The following is a 21,021-nucleotide window of genomic DNA, read 5'->3' as shown; positions in this document are numbered from 1 at the left end:
ATTGGATTATTATCTGAAAAGGAATAGTGTGCAGATCTGGGGTGGAGGAAGATGAAAGAGTGACATTAGATGAATTATTCTTAAGTGAGCTAGTATATTCATGCTGGGCCAAATGGTTTCTGTGCTGTACCCATGGAATTTTGAGACTACTTTAAAATTCCCTCCGACCATCTTATTTGGGCTCTGGACGATCCTTTGTTGTTGATCTGGAGAGTTGAGGCATGACTTCTCAGTCCAACAGTCCTTATGACCATCTGTACCTGGACTAGGATTCTGAGATGGTGAACCGACTGACTGTAGCTGGCAAATTATCCAATAAAGCAAGAGCCCAAAGTGAGGAATTGGAGAAGAGGCATAAGCTTGATTATCCTGCTCTAGTGTTAAATCTGTTGGCTGGCTGCTTGAAGGTGGGCTGATTCGGAATGTCCACACACTGTCAAGGTGTGGATGTGTGGGTGTTTTGGTTTCCCAGCAGACTCTCCTCGTACAGATCAAAGACATGTGCTGCATCATTTGTTGCCCATTTCTAACTGCTCTTGAACTTTGAAGTTTGCTAAGCCATTTCAGAGGGCATTTAAGAGTCAAGTGCATTGCTGTATGCCTGGAGTCGTTTGTAAGCCAGACAAGGTGAGAACAGTAGATCACCTTTCCGAAAAGATCATTAGTGAATAAGTTGCATTTTTACAATAATTGATGATAATTGCCATGACCACTATTACTAAGGCCAGCTTTATATTCTGGATTTTATTAATTGAATTTCATTTCTGCAAACTGCTATGGTGGAATTCAAATCCTGAGGTAACACAGCATTTTGTGCTGTATGTTTCTTCTGAATCTTCAATGACTTAAAAGCAGAAATTAAATGTCTGTTCAGCTTTGCAAGGTGAACAGATAAAGAGATGGATGGAAAAGAGCGAAGAAAAATCTAAAAACTCCAATTCTTCATGGCAATGATGTGTACTGACAGACAAGATAGCCATTATAAATATACTCAAATGTTGGAGAAGTACTCTAGGCAAAACAGAAAGGAATCTCTTGGGTACTTACAGAATAATACCTGTCATGAAAATAATTTAAATGGATAAAAATAATTCAAAGAAAACTGATGGTTAGTATCTGAATACTTAGAACATCTAAGTTTGTTTCCTCATAGAAAAGAGTTTTATGAAATAAGGAGGTACAAAGTAATGGATGATTAATGATGTTTGTTGCCACATCTTGACGTTCAATTGCTATTGCTTTAATAAAAATGCCAGTATTGTTGACTTCAATTAAGTGCTGGTATGGTTTTTCTATGGTTGTGTCTGTGTCATGAATATTCCATTGGCTTAACTGCCTTTTTTGGATTTTACTCGAGTATCACCCTTCCTCAGAGTGTTTGTCATTCTTAGGGGCAGACTGGGAAAGCAGTTGTATAAACCTGTATGCAACTTTTATCTAAAAAAGGTACTCCTGTGTTTTAGAGAATTCAGACCAATGTTAATTGTGTTTTCTTTGACATTTATTTCAGATTTAAAGGACAAACAACCTGTGAAGAAGAAAGCAGAGAAAGGAGGATCAAATAGTGCACCAGGTCCAACTAGCCCTACTGCACCTCAGCCTACTGTAGAGCAAATAAGACAGAATGTCCGGCATTCTCTGATGGATATTTTGGCAAAAAGGTACAATTGAAACAAATTTGGTTGGCATTTTTTCAAAGCTGTTAGAATAAGATCAGATTATCTTTATTTTCTTTAGAAACTGAAGGCAAAAACCCAAGGTGAGAAGGCAGCCTTGGTGCAGTAATATTTCTTGCCCATTTGTAATGGTATCCAGTTAAATTATAGTAAAATTGTCTGTCAAAACTGTGCCATTGTTGAAAAGTTCAGTAAGTGTTTGGTTTTTATCATTTCTTTATCTTAAATGATCTTTTTTTAAGTTTAAGTATTTGTTATGATGTGTTTTGTTGCTAGTCACCATAAATTGTAAAGACCTCGAGCGTAACCTTTAATGGGCAATGCCAGTTACTGAAGGAAAACAGCACTATTATTGTAAAAATAGTTTTAATCCATACGTATACATCAACAGGAGCAATTGATTTTCTGCCTTTGTGTGGGAAGAAACATAAGCGTTGGCGAGCATAGGAGGAGGAAAGCTCTATCCAGCATATCAACCATCACAGAAAAATAAATTATGTATTGTTAAATTCTCAAGACTCTTCTTCATAGCTTGAGAGATGTGCACCTGATCTTTTGGCATACTTAATACATGTATGGCTGAGGGACTAACCTCCTTAAAATCAAGTATTCCAATGACATTAAAGGTGATGAGGGTTGAATGCAACAAACTCGTAAGTTAAATAAAATGCCATATAATTGATGTCCTCGCAAAATTGTACCTCAAGGGATTAAAGGTTGCACTGATACAAAATTGGCTAAGTAGTAGAAGGCAAAGAACAAGTGTTTTTCAAACTGGGAAGATTGAAATGGTGCTCCCATTGGGATCACTGCTCTTTTTAATATAAATAACCTAGATTTGGGTATGAGGGCATAATGTAAAAGCTTGCAGATGACACAAAATGAAGAAATAACTAAATTATGAGGATAGTCACACATTTTGAGAGGATACAGTCAGACAAATGATACGTAACAAATGAAAGTTAACCCAGAGAAGTGTGAAGTGATTTGATTTGGTTAGAAGAATGAGGAGACACAGTATAAAGTAAGCGATGCAGGACAAGACTATGAGTTCTAAAGGTATTTTAAAAGGATTGCTCGGATTTACTGATGTGCTGATAATTCAGGACGCTGCAGAATTCTCAACATATGAGGTATTGCCTGGGTATATTGAAAATTCCACTGGGTAATTCCCTTACACTGGGCCAATCTGAAAGTGTCCATTTAAATTGCTGAATTTGGAGGGCTGCACTGCTATTAAGCAAATCATTACTCAGGATAGGTTCAATGATTACTTGAAGTCATGGGTAGCTATTAAACTGGCACCACTATTAAACTTAGTATAGATATCCCCATCACCTCTCCACCAGACCACTTACACCCTCCAGACCTTGATTTGACATTTCTATCTCCCTATGGATATGACATCCACATCCCTGCTGCTGGAACTGAAACTCCTCAGTGCCCAGCACCCAGCACCCATCTCTGCTCACAAGAACCTGTTACCCAACCAGTTACTACTTGTCCCAACATTCCCACAATGGTCCAGACCCAAAGTCCTCACCCTTTGTCACTGGATTCAGCAACCTATGAGACCATAAGACACAGGAGCAGAAATTACACCATTCGGCCCATTGGGTCTGCTCTGCCATGCAATCATGGCTGATAAATTTCTCAATCCCATCCTCCTGCTTTCTCCCTGTAACCCTTGATCCCCTTGATAATCAAGAATCTGTCTTAAATATACCCGAGGACCTGGCCTTCACAAACGTCTATGTCAATTAATTCTATAGATTCACCACCCTCTGGCTGACGAAGTTTATACTCATCTTCGTTCTAAAGGGCCTTCCCTTTGGTCTAAGGTTGTGCCTTTGCGTCCTAGTCTTTCCTAATGGAAGCATCTTCCCAACTTGCACGCTACCCGGCTGTTCAGCATTCTGTAAGTTTCAATTAGATGCCGCGTCATCCTTCTAAACTCCATTGAGCATAAACCCACAGTCCTCAAATGTTCCTCATATGTCAAGCCTTTCATTCCTAGGATCATTTTCATGAGCCTCCTCTGGACCTGCAAAAGGGCCATTACATCCTGAGGTATGGGGCCCAAAATTGCTTAAAATACTCTAAAATGTGGTCTGACCAGAGCCTTATCAAGCCTCAAGTACATTCCTGCATTTATATTCTAGTCCTTTTGAAATAAATGTCAACATTATATTTGCCTTCCTAACTATCAACTCAACCTGTAAGTTTACCTTAAGAGAATCCTGGACTAGGACTTCCAAGTCCTTTTGAACTTCACATTTCTCCCCATTTAGAAAATTGTCTATGCCTCTATTCTTCCTACCAAAGTGCATGACCTCACATATTGCCACATTGTATTCCATCTACCACTTCTTTGCCCACTCTCCTAACCTGTTCAAATCTTTCTGCAGCCTCCCTGCCACCTCAATGCTACCCTTTCCTCCACCTAACGTTTTATCATCTGCAAACGAAGCCAAAATGCCCTCAGTTCCTTCATCTAATTCATTAGTGTGTAAAGAGAAAGGTTGTGGTCCCAACACAGAGCCTTGTGGAACACCGCTAGTCACCTGCTGCCATCCTGAGAAGGACCCTTTTATCCCCACTCTCTGCTTTCTGCCAGACAGCCAATGCTTTATTCAGGTCAGTACCTTGCCTCTAACACCGTGGGCTGTTAACTTGGTCAGCTGTCTCCTGTGCGGCACCTTGTCAAAGGCCTTCTGGAAGTCCAAGTAGTTAACGTGCATTGGTTCTTCTTAGTCAAACCTACCCATATGTCCTCAAAGAATTCTAACAGATTTGTCATGCATCACCTCTCCTTGATGAAACTTCACATTGGACTCCTAAATCTTACCAATGACTGAAGTCAGGCTAATCAGCCAGTAATTTGCCATCTGTTACTTACCCTTTTTAAAGATGGGGTTACTTTCGTGATTTTCCAGTCCTCTGCAACTCTCCCTGACTCGGGAGTGATTCAGCTTAGTTACGTGGCTTTGTGCGTGGGAAATCATGTCTCACAAACTTGATTGAGTTTTTTGAAGAAGTAACAAAGAGGATTAATGAGGGCAGAGCAGTAGATGTGATCTATATGGACTTCAGTAAGGTGTTCGACAAGTTTCTCCATGGAAGACTGATTAGCAAGGTTAGATCTCATGGAATACAGGGAGAACTAGCCATTTGGATACAGAACTGGCTCAAAGGTAGAAGACAGAGGTACTTGAGGCCTGTGACCAGTGGAGTGCCAGAAGGATTGGTGCTGGGTCCTCTACTTTTTGTCATTTACATAAATGATTTGAATGAGAGCATAAGAGGTACAGTTAGTAAGTTTGCAGATGACATCAAAATTGGAGGTGTAGTGGACAGTGAAGAGGGTTACCTCCGATTACAACAGGATCTGGACCAGATGGGCCAATGGGCTGAGAAGTGGCAGATGGAGTTTAATTCAGATAAATGCGAGGTGCTGCATTTTGGGAAAGCAAATCTTAGCAGGACTTATACATGTAATGGTAAAGTCCTAGGGAGTGTTGCTGAACAAAGTGCACGTTCATAGCTCCTTGAAAGTGGAGTCGCAGGTAGATAGGATAGTGAAGAAGGTGTTTGGTATGCTTTCCTTTATTCATCAGAGTATTTAGTACTGTAGTTGGGAGGGCATGTGGCTGTACAGGACATTGGTTAGGCTACTGTTGGAATATTGCATGCAATTCTGGTCTCCTTCCTATCGGAGAGATGTTGTGAAACTTGAAAGGGTTCAGAAAAGATTTACAAGGATGTTGCCAGGGTTGGAGGATTTGAGCTACAGGGAGAGGCTGTACAGGCTGGGGCTGTTTTCCCTGGAGCGCCGGAGGCTGAGGAGTAACCTTATAGAGATTTACAAAATTATGAGGGGCATGGATAGGATAAATAGGCAAAGTCTTTTCCCTGGGGTGGGGGAGTCCAGAACTAGAGGGTATAGGTTTAGGGTGAGAGGGGAAAGATATAAAAGAGACCTACGGGGCAACTTTTTCATGCAGAGGGTGATAAGTGTACAAATGAGCTGCCAGAGGATGTGGTGGAGGCTGGTACAATTGCAACATTTAAGAGGCATTTGGATGGGTATATGAATAGGAAGGGTTTGGAGGAATATGGGCCAGGTGCTGGCAGGTGGGACATAATTGGATTGGGACATCTGGTTGGCATGGACGGGTTGGACCGAAGGGTCTGTTTCCATGCTGTACATCTCTATGACTCTGACTCCAGTGATTCCTCCACTATTTCTTCAGTTATTTCCTTCAGAACTATGGGGTATAGTCCCTCAGGTCCAGGTGATTTATCCACTTTCAGATCTTAAAGATTTTCTAGCAACGTCTCCTTGGTAACAGCCACCATACTTACCTCTGTCCCCCCAACTCTAACTTTTGGCATATTACTCATGTCTTCCACCGTGAATACTGACTCAAAGTACTTGTTCAGTGCCTGTGCCATTTCTTTGTTCCCTATTACCACATCCACAGTGGCGCAGTGTCCACTTTTGCCCTTGGTTTATCTAAAGAAACTCTTGCAATTTTCTTTTATATTGCTGGCTAGTTTGCCCTCGTATTTAATCTCTCTTTGTTTATTTTTTAATTGTCCTGTGTTGGTCTCTGTAGGCTTCCCAATCCTCTGGCTTCCCACTGCCCTGTGCCACATCATATGCTTTCTCTTTTGCGTTTATGCTGTCCTTGACTTCCCTTGTCAGCCATGGTTGCCACATCCTCCCTTTAATATACTTTTTTTTCCTAGGGATGAACTTTTGCTGCATCTCCCGAATTGCTCCCAGAAACTCCTGCCATTGCTGTTCTACTGTCTTTCCAGCTAGGCTTGTCTTCCCAGTCAATTCAGGGTAAATTCTAAAATATTATGGTCACTGCCTCCTCAGGGTTTCTTCATCTTAAGCTCCCTTATCAAGTCGACCTCATTGTACATTACTAAAACTAGAATTGCCTGTTCTCTCATTGGCTCCATCATGAGTGCTACAAAAAACCATTTGGTAAACATTCCACAAATTCCTTTCTTGCAATCTACTGCCCACCTGATTTTCCCAGTCCACCTGCATATTGAAATCCCCCATGATCACTGTAACCTTGCTTTTCTTACACACCTTTTCAATCTACTAGTGTATCTTGCACCCCACGTCCTGACTACTGTTTGGAGGTTTGCACATAACTTCCATTATGGTTTCGTTACCTTTGCAGTTCCTCAACTCTATCCACACAGATTCTACATCATCTGATCCTCAGTCATGTCTTGTTATTAATTTATTTTTTTTCTTACTGATAAGGCAGCCATACTGCCTCTGCCCACCTGCTTATCTTTTTGATAGGGTGTATATCCTTGGATATTTAGCTCCCAATCCTGATCCCTTGCAGCCACTCTGTGATGCCCACCACATCATCCTGTCAATTTCAGTCTGCGCCACAAGCTCATTTACCTTATCTGAATGCGCACACTATATGAAATATGACGCCTTCAGTCCTGAATTTACCTTTCTTATTCTCATTGTCATTCCTTTATCCGGTGTACTTGACGTTTGATTCCTAACCCTTTCCAAACACTCTGACCTATTTTGTGTTCTAGAGGCTTTAATACCCTCCCCTGAGTTTTCCTTTCTGTTCATTTTTTTTTCCCATACTTTACCACACAGTTAAATCCACCTCCATAGAGGTTAACCTGCTGCTTTGTTTCCCATTGGCCGTTAGACTACTTGGAATTTTAAACCCCTCCCCCTCCAGCTTAAAGTCCCCTTCCTCTCCTGGGTCCCTGGAACTGACACCATCTCTCCCAAGAGTCCCAACAACCCCAGTCCTACTGAAACGGGCACCTCTCCCTCTCCCTCTCCCTAGGACCTGACATCTGTTTCTCTCCCGGGGATGGTCTTCCCCTAGCCTACGCTAAAGACACAATCACTTACCTGGACCCCTCCTCACCTTGTGTCTTGATGTCCTATTTACCTGACACCCTACCATTACACTTATCATACTACATAAACCTTTTCCAGGAGCTGTCAAAGTGGCTGTCTGTGATCCAAGTGGTTTTAATCTCACAATATGGCACCTGACCACTGTGGAAAAAAGGGGCATGGTTTGCATTGCCCATTATCCTGCACTACAAGGACTTGTCAGATTTAAAGTGTATTCTGTATTCCTGACGGAACTCTTGATTGTAATCTGTCAGCATTGAAATCTGGAGCTTGCTCTTAATATGTGATTAACATTTCTTGATAAATCTGATGCAGTTATGTGTGTTTCCTGGTTTTAGATATAGTAGTACAGTGTACAGAAGCAATGGAATTTGTGCTCATTATTTAAAAATTCTCGTTAGACCTCAACTCAAGTATTGTGTCTAATCTTGGGTGCCAAACTTCAGGAATGATATCAAAATATTAAGGAAGGCTACATGCAGCATTTTTCACAAAATCGGGTAATGAGGGATAGAGCTGAAACCCAATCGTTACAGACTTCTTTGTACTGCAATTTGTAGAATATCTATCTTACAAACACCACCTCATCTGACACTGACAGTTTGATTGCTGCTTTCTCTTGAAGATTGAATTAATCTCCAGTTACTGCCTATCAACCAAGCATTATTAATATTCAATTATTATACAGTGACCATAAATTTAATTGGAATGGTACCAGGCTTGCAAGAGTTATGTTGAGAGAGAACAAATGAGTGGGATTAAAGAGAAATTTGATGGAGGTGTTCAATGAAAGGTCTTGATAGAATAAATCAAGAGAAATGTTTCCATTTGAAAGAACTTAAGGTCACTGGAAGAAAACAATATGTCGAGGGTTGTTGCACGTGGATTGCACTGCTGAAAACATGGTGAATGTCGATTCAACATCATTTAAAATAAATTGAAGGGATTAAAGGGGGAAGGGTGGGCAATGCTGGAAGATCAGGGAATGGAATTAAATTAGATAGCTCTTTGACACAATGGGTGGAGCAGCCGACAGTGCTGTTTGATTCTATGATTCTCCGTGTTAAGTCTCATAAGAAATACAATATTGCCCATTACTAACTTTATAATTATGGCTATATTAACAATGAAACACATTTTACTTTTGTTCAGGCTCTCAGAATCGGATTTGAAAGTTCCAGAGGAGCGAGCAACAAAGGTTGCAGCCAGGATTGAAAGAAAACTATTTTCTTTTTATGGAGACACTGATACTAAATATAAAAGCAAATACAGAAGTTTGATGTTTAACCTCAAAGATCCAAAAAATCAAGTATGTAAATAGCAATTATTCCAAAAAAATTGAAAGAGAAAGTTGCTTTATGCTGAATTTTGAGCACTTATTTGTAAGATTAATATTATGGAATCGAGTTCTTCAAAGTTGACTTTAGATGTTTGGATTCATGTCAGTTTTATTTTTCTGTTTCCTATGTTACAATGTCTTAAACAGACGAAATATATTTTGTTTCAGTTTGTGTTGGCAGATATCCGTGTGAAATATAGACTAAGTTATTTATCAGGTGCAATGAGCTTATTGACTAATGCTAATATTAAACTCATCATTTTCACAAGATAATATTGGATGCTATTTCATCCTTAGTCATTCATCCACATAGACCTTAAAAGTGACTTACTGTGAAATTAATTCAATTATTAGATGATTGCCCAGTTACTGTGTTTGAAAGTCCATCCCACTTGTTGATTATCCATTGTAAAAACTATCTTTCTGATACCATTCCTAAATTTGCTTTGAACCCATTTGAAATTTTCTTTCCCAGTGACCACCAGTCTGAAATCCTCTTTCCCGTTGACCAAGTCATGCAACTTCATTTTTTCCAGATTTGCTATTTTGATACTGTTACCATATAGTTAACTGTCTTGTATTCTTGTAACAGATCACTTATGTTATTCCATTCAAGGCACATTCTTTCCTCAGTCTTATGCCTGCACATGCCCCTCCTGAATCAGTGAACAAATTCTATTTCCATTTCTTCTGCAGTGTCAGCTATGTTTCAGTTAGTAGCACATTTACCCCAGACTTAGAAGATCGCACAGTTACTTCGCAGGTTTATACTCCTGTGAAGTACTGAGAGAATGTGGCATTGTTGGGCATGCCATCATTTGAATGAGATTTTAAACTGAGACCCTCAGGTGAATGTGAACAATCCCATGGCACTATTTTGAAGAAAGGCAAGGTGGTTATATCTTGTTATGTGGTCAATATTTTTTCCTTACCACTGAAAGAAATTATCTTGTTATTACGTACAAGTTTGCTCTCACATTTTCAAATTGACCACAGTGATTATATTTCAAAAGTACATGGGTGGCTATAAATTGGTGTTAGGATCTCCTGTGAAAAGCATTCTATAAATGCAAGCTTGCTTTTCTTTTATAAAGCAAAATTGTGCAGATGCTGGAAATCTGAAATAAGAACAGAAAGAGCTATAAAATCTCAGCCGATGTGGCAGCAGCTGTCAAGTGAGAAACACAATGTTTCAAGTCACTCTTTGCTTTCTTGATACCACCACCACCACCAACCCCCCTCCCTAGCATTCCCTCACCATGATTTGAACTTATAGGTTTCTTTGATTACAGTTCAATTGGCAAGTATCAAGTGTAATGGTACATGCTTTCCCTATATCCTGATATCCAGTTTTTAGCTACACTTTAATGTGCATGAAGTATCCCAGCTCCAACATCATATTTTGTATATAGTGTGAACTTGCATTGTGATCAGTTTTATTTCTTATCAGAAGTGAATAGTTAAGCCTTTTTCTTTATTTGTTTTTAACTTAGAATTACCAATATTTCAAGGGATTTTCTTTACAGAAAATTATGAAAAATTGCACAGAAGTTGATGCTGTCTTACTGGTAGTTTTGGTCTGCTGATTCCAAAATACAGCTTAGAATTACTCGACAGACTCTTGTTTATTGTTGGTTGCAGAGGTTGAGCATAAAGAGAATTTATTTTTGGGTAAATGTGGAAGGTTAGGTTTCTCAGGATGATTTCTAAAATCAAAGAGAGTGACCTCTAATTAGCTTTCAAAATGTGGGTTTGAGGGAGGCATAATGACAATTGGTGTTAACTCATTGTGCAGTTCTGGAGTGGAAGAATGCTAGCACTTGACGTTTTTACTGATACCTCTGGCTGTCGCTTAAAAAGCATGCTTGGATGTGGATGCGATTGTAGATAGTCGATCCTAGAATTCAACACTGTTTGCTGTCATGCTGGTTTAGCACAGCACTCTGTGTCACGGCAATCTTTGAGAAGCAATGATGTGGAGGAGTCGGTGTTGGACTGGGTTGGACAAAGGTAGAAATCACACAACACCAAATTATAGTCCAACAGGTTTATTTGGAAGCACTAACTTTTGGGCACTGCTCCTTCAGGTGGTTGTGAAGCAAGACCATAAGACACAGAATTTATCGCACAATATTACATTGTCATGCAAGTAAAATGATATATTTAATAAACTTAGATTGTTGTTAAGTCTTCCATTTTTTATAATGGGTTACAGGTATTGGTTCATTAATATGTAGTTCATTAAAGAACTACTTTTAAGTCACATTCTCAAAATAACTTAGAGTATTATCTTTTTAAAAAGTGACGTATCGGCTCAGGCAATGCATTCACAGTGTAAGGTCAGAGTCTGTCTGTATCCAGTCTTGACTCAGACTGGTTCTATTTCCAAAGTGGAATTTACAAAATATTATATGGATTGACTGTCTATATTGACTGCCTACAGGGTGTGCATTTTTTGAGCGAAATAGAATGTATCTGCAAATATAATTCTTCAGGATACAAATGCTACAGGAAGGACAGAAAGGCAGGCGAGAGAGGTGGGGGAGTAGCGTTTTTGATAAGAGATAGCATTACAAATGTTCCTGAAAATACATCCAGGGAAGTTATTTGGGTGAAACTGAGAAATAAGAAAGGGATGATCACCTTATTGGGATTATATTGTAGACCCCCTACTACGCAGAGGGAAATTGAGAAACAAATTTGTAAGAAGATCTCAGTTATCTATAAGTATGATAGTATAATAGGGTGATATAAGTATAATAGGATGGTTATGCTTGGGGATTTTAACTTGCCAAATGTAGACTGAGACTGCCATAGTGTTCAGGGTTTAGATGGAGAGGAATTTGTTAAGTGTGTACAAGAATTTTTTTCTGATTCAGTATGTAGGTGTACCTACTAAAGAAGGTACAAAACTTGACCTTCTCTTGGGAAATAAGTTAGGGCAAATGACTGAGGTGGGAGTGGGGGAGCACTTTGGGGCCAGTGACCATAATTCTATTAGTTCTAAAATAGTGATGGAAAAGGATGTACCAGATCTAACAGTTGAATTTCTAAATTGGAGAAAAGCCAATTTTGACGGCATTAGGCAAGAACTTTCAAAAGCTGTTTGGGGGCAGATGTTTGCAGGTAAAGGGGCGGCTGGAAAATGTGAAGCCTTCAGAAATAACAGGAGTCCAGAGACGGTATATTCCAATTAGGGTGAAAGAAAAGGCTGCTAGGTATAGTGAATGCTGGATGGCTAAAGAAATTGAGGGTTTGGTTAAGAAAAAGAAGGAAGCATATGTCACATATAGACAGGATAGATCAAATGAATCCTTAGGATATAAAGGCAGTAGGAGTATACTTAAGAGGGAAATAAAGAGGGCAAAAAGGGGACATGAGATAGCTTTGGCAAATAGAGTTAAGGAGAATCCAAAGGGTTTTTACAAATACATTAAGGACAAAAGGGTAACTAAGGAGAGAATAGGGCCCCTCAAAGATCAGCAAGGCAGCCTTTGTGTGGAGCTGCAGAAAATAGGGAGATACTAAACGAGTATTTTGCAGCAGTATTTACTGTGGAAAAGGACATGGAAGATGTAGAATGTAGAGAAATAGATGGTGACATCTTTAAAAATGTCCATATTACAGAGGAGGAAGTGGTGGATGTCTTGAAACGCATAAAAGTGAATAAATCCCCAGACCTGATCAGGTCTGCCGTAGAACTCTGTGGGAAGCTAGGGAAGTGATGCTGGACCTCTTGCTGAGATATTTGTACCGTCGATCATCACAGATGAGGTGCCAGAAGACTGGAGGTTGGCTAACGTGGTGCCACCGTTTAAGAAGGGTGATAAGGACAAGCCAGGTGAGCCTGACATTGGTGATGGGCAAGTTGTTGGAGGGAATCCTGAGGGCCAGGATTATATGTATTTGGAAAGGCAAGGACTGATTAGGGATAGTCAACATTGCTTTGTGCGTGGGAAGTCATATCTCACAAACTTGATTGAGTTTTTTAAAGAAGTAACAAAGAGGATTGATGAGGGCAGAGCGGTAGATGTGAAAATTATGGACTTCAGTAAGGCATTCAACAAGGATCCCATGGGAGACTGATTAGCAAGGTTAGATCTCATGGAATACGGGGAGAACTAGCCATTTGGATACAGAACTGGCTCAAAGATAGAAGACAGAGGGTGGTGGTGGAGGGTTGTTTTTCCAGACTGGAGGCCTGTGACCAGTGGAGTGCCACAAGGATCGGTGCTGGGTCCGCTACTTTTCATCATTTATATAAATGATTTCAATGTGAGCATAAGAGATGTAAGTTTGCAGATGACAGCCAAATTGGAGGTGTAGTGGACAGCGAAGAGGGTTACCTCAGATTACAACGGGATCTTGATCAGATGGGCCAATGGGCTGAGAAGTGGCAGATAGAGTTTAATTTAGATAAATGTGAGCTGCTGCATTTTGGGAAAGCAAATCTTAGCAGGACTTATACACTTAATGATAAGGTCCTAGGGAATGTTGCTGAACAAAGACACCTTGGAGTGCAGGTTCATAGCTCCTTGAAAGTGGAGTCGCAGGTAGATAGGATAGTGAAGAAGGTGTTTGGTATGTTTTCTTTTATTGGTCAGAGTATTCAGTACTGTAGTTGGGAGGGCATGTGGCTGTATAGGACATTGGTTAGGCTGCTGTTGGAACACTGCGTGTAATTCTGGTCTCGTTCCTATCAAAAGGATGTTGTGAAACTTGAAAGGGTTCAGAAAAGATTAACAAGGATGTTACCAGGGTTGGAGGATTTGAGCTATGGAGAGAGGTTGAATAAACTGGGGGTGTTTTCCCTGGAGCGTCGGAGGCTGAGGGGTGACTTTATAGAGGTTTACAAAATTATGAGAGGCATGGATTGAATAAATAGAGAAAGTCTTTTGCTGGGGGAGTCCAAAACTGGAGGGTGAGAGGGGAAAGATATAAAAGAGACCTAAGGAGCAACATTTTCACGCAGAGGGTGGTACGTGTATGGAATGAAATGCCAGAGGAAGTGGTGGAGGCTGGTATAATTGCAACATTTAAAAGGCATCCGGATGGATATATGAATAGGAAGGGTTTGGAGGGATATGGGCCAGATGCTGCCAGGTGGGACTAGATTGAGTTGGGATATCTGGTCGGCATGGACGAGTTGGACCAACGGGTCTGTTTCAGTGCTGTACATCTCTATGACTCTAATGCCAATCAAATTTAGGTCATGTTTCTTTCATCAATTTTAAATAATTAATCATCAGGATAACTTCTAATTAGATAGATGCACCAACAATAATAAAATCTAATTTAGAGCAGTAGTGGCTGATTTTTTTTAAAAAAAGGTTACTTTTTTTAAAAAATGATAATTTAGAGTAGTGATGCTGGAGGCCTCATGTGGCAATGTCCCTAGTCCTGGACCAGGAAGCCTGGGTTCAAGTCCCACCTGCTCCAAAGGATTGTAATAATTTCTCTGTAATTGGTTAGGAAAATTACTAAAATAAAAAACTTGAAACATAGTCAAATACAAGAAAATAAAAATGTAATTCAAAGCATACAAATACAATATGTGCATAATTAAAACAACTGTTATTTCAGGAAAAATAAAATTTCATAATCTAGGAAAACTTATTCTCCCTTTTAAATCTTTCCCCTTTCACCCTAAACCTATGCCCTCTAGTTCTGGACTCCCTCAACCCAGAGAAAAGACCTTGTCTATTTTCTCTATCCATGCCCCTCAAAATTTTATAAACCTCTACAAGGTCACCCATCAGTCTCCGATGCTCCAGGGAAAGCAACCCCAGCCTATTCAGCCTCTACCTATAGCTGAAACTCTCCAATCCTTATAAATTTACATGAAAGCACCCAGAAATAAAGTAATTAATCTGCTTTAACTCTGTTGGAGGCTGTAAAAATATGTCAGTGAGCTACCTACGAGCCATTCAAATTGTGTTTCTGTAAGCAATAGGAAGAGGTAAGCTAAGACCAACTGATTTTGCCGTCTGTTGTGTTTAACACTCATTAGTGATAGAACAGATCCTCTGTTTACATGCTGTTAATATTTAAAATTATATCAAAGAACTCAATATTAGAAAACTCTTGGATCCACATTATCCTATGAGAATGCATTCAAGAATTTTAAAAAATGTCTTAACAACGTTCCTTGCACCCTTTCTTTTCCAGTTAAAAATCACACAACACCAGGTTTTTATTTTCTTGTATTTTTAACTTTGTATGTCCCAGTCCAACACCAGCATCTCCAAATCATTCCTTTTCCAGAGTATAGATACTGGACTGGATAGTCTTTCGTTGTAAAGGACACTAAATTTTATGAATCTGCCCTGTAGCCACCTTCTGGACCCCTTCAGTAGCTCAAATTTCTTCCAGTAATAGCAGCCCTGAGTTTCTTACATAATTTACACAGAAACAGCTCAAGTTTTTTTGTGTTTTTCTTAATATTGGAAACTTGCTCTGTGACCTCCTTCAGGCAGGAATTAAATTGGTAAAGTATTATCCTATTTTATATAATGTGCTTTACTTTCTCTAATCTATTTCTTTAAATCTTTGATAGATCTCTGTTATTTTTCTGCACTGCTTCTAACCCCAACTGTTGTTGAAATGTACTTAAAATGGGTCATTTGTTTGTATAGTTAGACAGGATTTTAGTCTAAGATTACCTGCTCAGGTAACTATTACAAAGCTGTTTCACAAAGGATCCTGAGGAGAAAGAGAATTGTCCATGAGATATTCAATGTCCCTTCATGTCAGGCCTGTCATATGGTCTCGATTATATTTTCTGTCAGATGTCCAGTCTTTGACAATCTGGACTGGAAGATTAGGCCTCTTACTTTGAATGGTCAATAATTCAATTTCTTCATTTAATCGTTCATGTGATTTAAGTACACTTCTTTACTGTGCAAAAAAAGTAATTTTATATTAAATATAGGTTCGAACTTTTATCTGAAAACTATTGAATATTTCAGGTCTTATTCAAGCGAGTCTTAAAGGGTGACATTGTACCTGATCATTTAATTCGTATGAGTCCAGAAGAACTGGCATCCAAGGAATTAGCGGCATGGAGACAAAGAGAGAATAGACATGTAAGATCTGTTTTGGTTGTTGTTTACTTTGATGCATATTCCCTTTCTAGGAATAATTTGCATTAATTTCTGTACCTGTTATCTCCTAGAGTCATAGAGAGGTGTACAGCCAAGAAATAGGTCCTTCGACCTACTATGTCTATGTCGACCAACAAACGGCAACCTACACTAAACCCTGCACTCCATCCATAGCTTACTATGTCCTGACATTTTAAGTGCTCATCCAGGTGCTGCTTAAATTTTGTGGAAGTACATGCCTCCACTACCCTCTCAGGTAGCACGTTTCATATTTCTACCACCTTGTGGATGAAAAAGTCTTCCTCTGATCTCCACTAAACCAATTAATCCTTACCTTAAACTTGTGTCCACTGGTCTTAGACATGTCTGCCATGGGAAAACATTCTTATGATTGACCCTGTCTATGCCTCATATAATTTTGTATCTTTCCATCCGATTCCTTCTCAGCATCCTCTACTGCAACAAAAAAAAACCCAGCCTATCCAGTGTCTCCTCAAAACTGAGACTTTTTATCCCAGGCAACATCCTGGTGAGTCTCCTTTTGAATGCAATTGCATTCTTCTGATTGTGTGGCGTCTAGAACTACACATAATATTCCATCTATGGCCTAACCAATGTTTAATACACTTGTAACGAGACTTCCTTGCTCCTATATTCTGTGAGAAAGTGAGGACTGCAGATGCTGGAGATCAGAGCTGAAAATGTGTTGCTGGAAAAGCGCAGCAGGTCAGGCAGCATCCAAGGAGCAGGAGAATCGACGTTTCGGGAATGAGCCCTTCTTCCTGAAGAAGGGATCATGCCCGAAACGTCGACTCTCCTGCTCCTTGGATGCTGCCTGACCTGCTGCGCTTTTCCAGCAACACATTTTCAGCTCCTATATTCTGTGCCATGGCTACTGAAGGCAAGAATCCTGTGTGCCTCCTTCACCACCCTGTCTACCTTTGCTGATACTTTAGCGATCTGTGGACTTAGGTCCCTTTGTTCCTCAGCACTACCTAGGGACCTAACATTCGTTGTATATATCCTTCCTTTTTATGCCTCCAAAATGCATCACCTCGCACTTACTAAATTCCCTATCCCATCGCTCTGCTTAACCAGCTGGTCAGTATCTGACTGTAGTCTGAGACCATCCTCCTGATTGTAAACAACACCACTAATTTTGTTGAATCTGTAAACTTACTAATTATACCTTCTGCATTCACATTCAAGTCATTAACATGCATATATACAACCAACAAGGGTTCCAGAATCAATCCCTGTGGAACACCGTTGATCACAGGCTTCTAATCTCTAAAACAATTGTCCACCATCATACCTTATCCCAGTTGCCAACTTGCCATGTATTCAATGAGCCTCTACCTTTTGGACCAGTCTTCCACTTAGGACCTTGTCAAAATCCATGTAAATCACATAAACCTTATTACCTTTGTCAATATATGTAGTCACTCAGCTAAATTAGCCAGGCAGGATCTCTCTCTTATAAAATTAATGCTGACTATCCGTGATCAATCCCTGCCTTTTCAAGTACAGATTAATCCTGACCCTCAGATTTTTTTCCAATAATTTCCCTATTACTGATATCAAACTACTGATCTGTAGTAACTGGCTGATCCCTGCTGATCTTAAAAAAGGAGGCATATTTGCTCTCTCTAGTCATCTGGCACTTCACCTGCGACCAGGAAACTACTAAGCATTTCTGTCAAGGCTCAATCAATGCCATGCCCCCCATAGCAACCTGGGATGCATCACATCAGGCCCTGGGGATTTATGTACGTTTTTGCCTCCTAAAACATATTGCCTCCTTATTAATGTTAACGTATTCTCGAACCTTACAATCCCAACTGAAATTCCTGGCTGCAATGTCTTTCTCCTGTGAATGCCATTTAGAAATAATCATTTAAGACCTCACCCATGTCAAATGGATTCATGCGCAGATTGTCCCTTTAGTATATAATAGGTTCCATTCTTTCCCTAGTAATTCTCTTACTTTAATGTTCTTTGAAAATTCCTTGGAATTTTCCTAAATTCTGAATGCCAAAGATAATTTGTGGCTCCTCTGTGCCCTCCTAATTTACTACTTAAGCAACCTTTTATGAACTAAGCCAGACCCCCTCAAAATATTTCAAGAAGATAGCTTCGACCCTAACTACTTATTTTAAAGGCAGATGTGCAGTGGATATTTCAGGTGTGTTGCAGCTGATGCAGTGGGGAGGCGATGGCCTAGTGGTATTATCACTGAACTGTTAATCTAGAGACCCAGGTCATGTTCTGGGGACCCGGGTTCGAATCCTGCCATGGCAGATGGTAGAATTTGAATTCAACGAAAATCTGGAATTAGGAGTCTAATGCTGACCATGAATCTATTGTCGATTGTTGGAAAAACCCATCTGGTTCACTAATATCTTTAGGGAAGAATCCTTATCTCGTCTGGCCTACATATGACTGCAGACCCAGAGCAATGTGGTTGACTCTTAGGGGTGGGCAATAAATGCTGGCCTAGCCAGTGGTGTCTTCAATCCATGCACGAATTTAAAAAAAACAAACACACCCCTTGGCAAAATTCAAAATGCAGGTTCTTACAGGCAGGAGAAAGAGGTCAGTCAAGAATCATCTGCTGAAGCATGGGACCTTTCTATGGACTGTACCAGCTTCTCACTGTTACAACTAACAAAAAATTATTAAAAACCTGAACAGACCACTCAACTGCCATTGTTAAGCTAGGCCCTTCCCAGACATTTCGGCCCCTCTGCCTTTACAGTCTCTCAAAAGAAATCCCAAGGACAAAATAACCTTGTTAAAGTAATATCATCGTCACAAACCCCCTGCATGTTCTATACTTCTGAAGAGCCTTCCCTGTTTTTAATGTGTTGCACCTGACATAACCGTCGTTCTTTTTCTTTAAAAAACTATGGATATCCCTTGACATCCAGGGTTCCCTAAACTTGCTGCCCTTGTCCTTCATTTTAGAGCAACATGCTGGCCCTGGATTCTAATTGTGCAATTTTTAAAAGTCTCCCACTTCCCAAATGTAAACTTACCTGCAAGTAGTTGCTTCCAGTCAGTTTGCCACATCCTGTCTAATGATATTGGAATTCAACTTTCCCCAGTTTTGGCACTTCTGCAGCGTCCTTATCCCTTTCTATAATGACTTTGAAATGTATAGCCACTATAACATAAATGCTTGCCCACAGAAACTTTTAATGGCTTGACCAGCTTCATTCCCTAGGGTGAGGACACTGACACAAAAGATTTTCCTGGATGCACTTTAAAAATGTCATCCTTGTCTAATTGTTTCACAGTAGGGCAATCTCATTTAATGTTAATAAAATTCATTTGGACAGCATGTAGGTTGACAGATTATGTATTCATAAGCTTTCCTTTTCATTTTCATGTGTAACGGAGATATTCTTGTTTTACGCACAGATGATTGAAATGATAGAAAAGGAACAAAGGGAGGTTGAAAGACGACCAATTACGAAAATAACTCACAAAGGAGAAATAGAAATTGAAAGTGAAGCACCAATAAAGGAATCTGAGACAGTAATTACAGAGGTAAATGAAAAACATGATCAAGTAAAATACTTTGGGAAGATCATCAATATTTTATGTAAAATCAGATATCGTAAATACCTTGGCTGTTTCATGTGTATTGACTAATTTATTTGCATTTGGCCATTGTGTTACAGCCAAATTTTCTGTTGCTAAAGCATCTTATGACATAGATTAATTCCAGCATTTACAGCAGTAATATAAGAAGATAAAGAAACATGTTAGCCTGGATAAAGTATCCAGATTTTACTAACGCTTTATGGTTATAATTTAAGCATGGAGGTCACCCTGTCCTATTGTCTATCCATTTAAATTAATGGATGGGAAACCATGTGAAACACTTTAATCTTGTATCATGGCATGATTTCATAAAACCTGTCTTCATTCCACAAGTGGTCATGATTTTTCACTTTTGTAAGCTAATTGTTTTTTTTTCTTTGTGGTCAGTTATTGACAATTTTATGAACAATGTCTTCATTGGAATCTGTCCTTCACATCTGTTTTGAATTTATTGAACAATTTAAAGGACATTATATTTTCAATTAGATTTTAACCAAATATATTTAAATAACCTAGTCATTTTTTTTATTGAACCTATAACCTAGTGCATAAAGAACTGATGCATGATCCATATTTTCAAATAAAGTGGAAATTTTCATTGTGATCTCTATTAGGGGGCTGAACTAAAACCTATAGAGCCAAAATCTGTAGTTGAGAAATGGGAAGAGACTGAAGAAGAAACATCAACAGATATGACAGAGGACACTACTTGTCAGCACAAGAAACACCTCTTTGACTTGAATTGCAAAATTTGCACAGGTAATGGACATGAAAATTGATTTAGGGTTATGTGTGGAAAAGAAGAGTTCTTGTAGTCCAATAGTTGTGTCCCTCCATTTGAGCTAGATGGCTCAGATTACAATTCCACCTGCTCCAGAGGTGTTCAGCAAGTTGATTAGAAGATACCTATAACATACATATATGACTGGAAAAGATATTGTAATGGCAAATTTATTTTAAAATTAATTATCTCATAGAACGATGACAGCATGGGGTTGGGGTAGGGGGTGGTCATTTGAAAAATCATAATGAAAAATCATAATGTAATCAAGCAGAGTCAACTTAGTTTAATGAAAGGAAAATGGAGTCTGAATGATTATTTTTTAGGAAATCTCTACCGGAGTGAATAGAGACGAATCAGTAGATGTGTTGTATTTAGACTTCCAGAAGGTATTTGACAAGGTACTTCACAAAAGGTCAAGTCTTATATTAGAGGTAGTGGCATTGATAAAGTATTGGATATTGAGTAGGAAGCAGTGATTGGAGATATGGGGTCCTTTTCAGGTTGGCAACCAGTACTGGGACAGTGACTATATATTTATGAATGACTTGGAGGAAAGAAGTGAATGAACTATAGCCAGATTG

The 21,021-nt window shown here is 39.4% G+C and overlaps 1 protein-coding gene across 6 annotated transcripts in view; it reads left to right on the top strand.

Moving 5' to 3' along the window:
- The window catches only part of phf3 (PHD finger protein 3), a 161,685-nt gene that overhangs the window by 109,028 nt on the left and 31,636 nt on the right, over window positions 1–21,021 (top strand). For all 6 annotated transcript variants that reach the window (XM_072558297.1, XM_072558273.1, XM_072558262.1 and 3 more), the window contains 5 exons: window positions 1,511–1,661; window positions 8,758–8,914; window positions 15,913–16,029; window positions 19,471–19,599; window positions 20,271–20,415. In XM_072558297.1, the coding sequence (XP_072414398.1) occupies window positions 1,511–1,661; window positions 8,758–8,914; window positions 15,913–16,029; window positions 19,471–19,599; window positions 20,271–20,415 (699 nt within the window). The remainder of the gene's footprint in view (window positions 1–1,510; window positions 1,662–8,757; window positions 8,915–15,912; window positions 16,030–19,470; window positions 19,600–20,270; window positions 20,416–21,021) is intronic.

Source organism: Chiloscyllium punctatum, chromosome 3, assembly GCF_047496795.1.
Source record: "Chiloscyllium punctatum isolate Juve2018m chromosome 3, sChiPun1.3, whole genome shotgun sequence".
Taxonomy (NCBI): domain Eukaryota; kingdom Metazoa; phylum Chordata; class Chondrichthyes; order Orectolobiformes; family Hemiscylliidae; genus Chiloscyllium; species Chiloscyllium punctatum.
The sequence above is the reverse complement of the archived record's forward strand: the minus strand, read 5'-3'. Positions and strand labels throughout refer to the sequence as shown.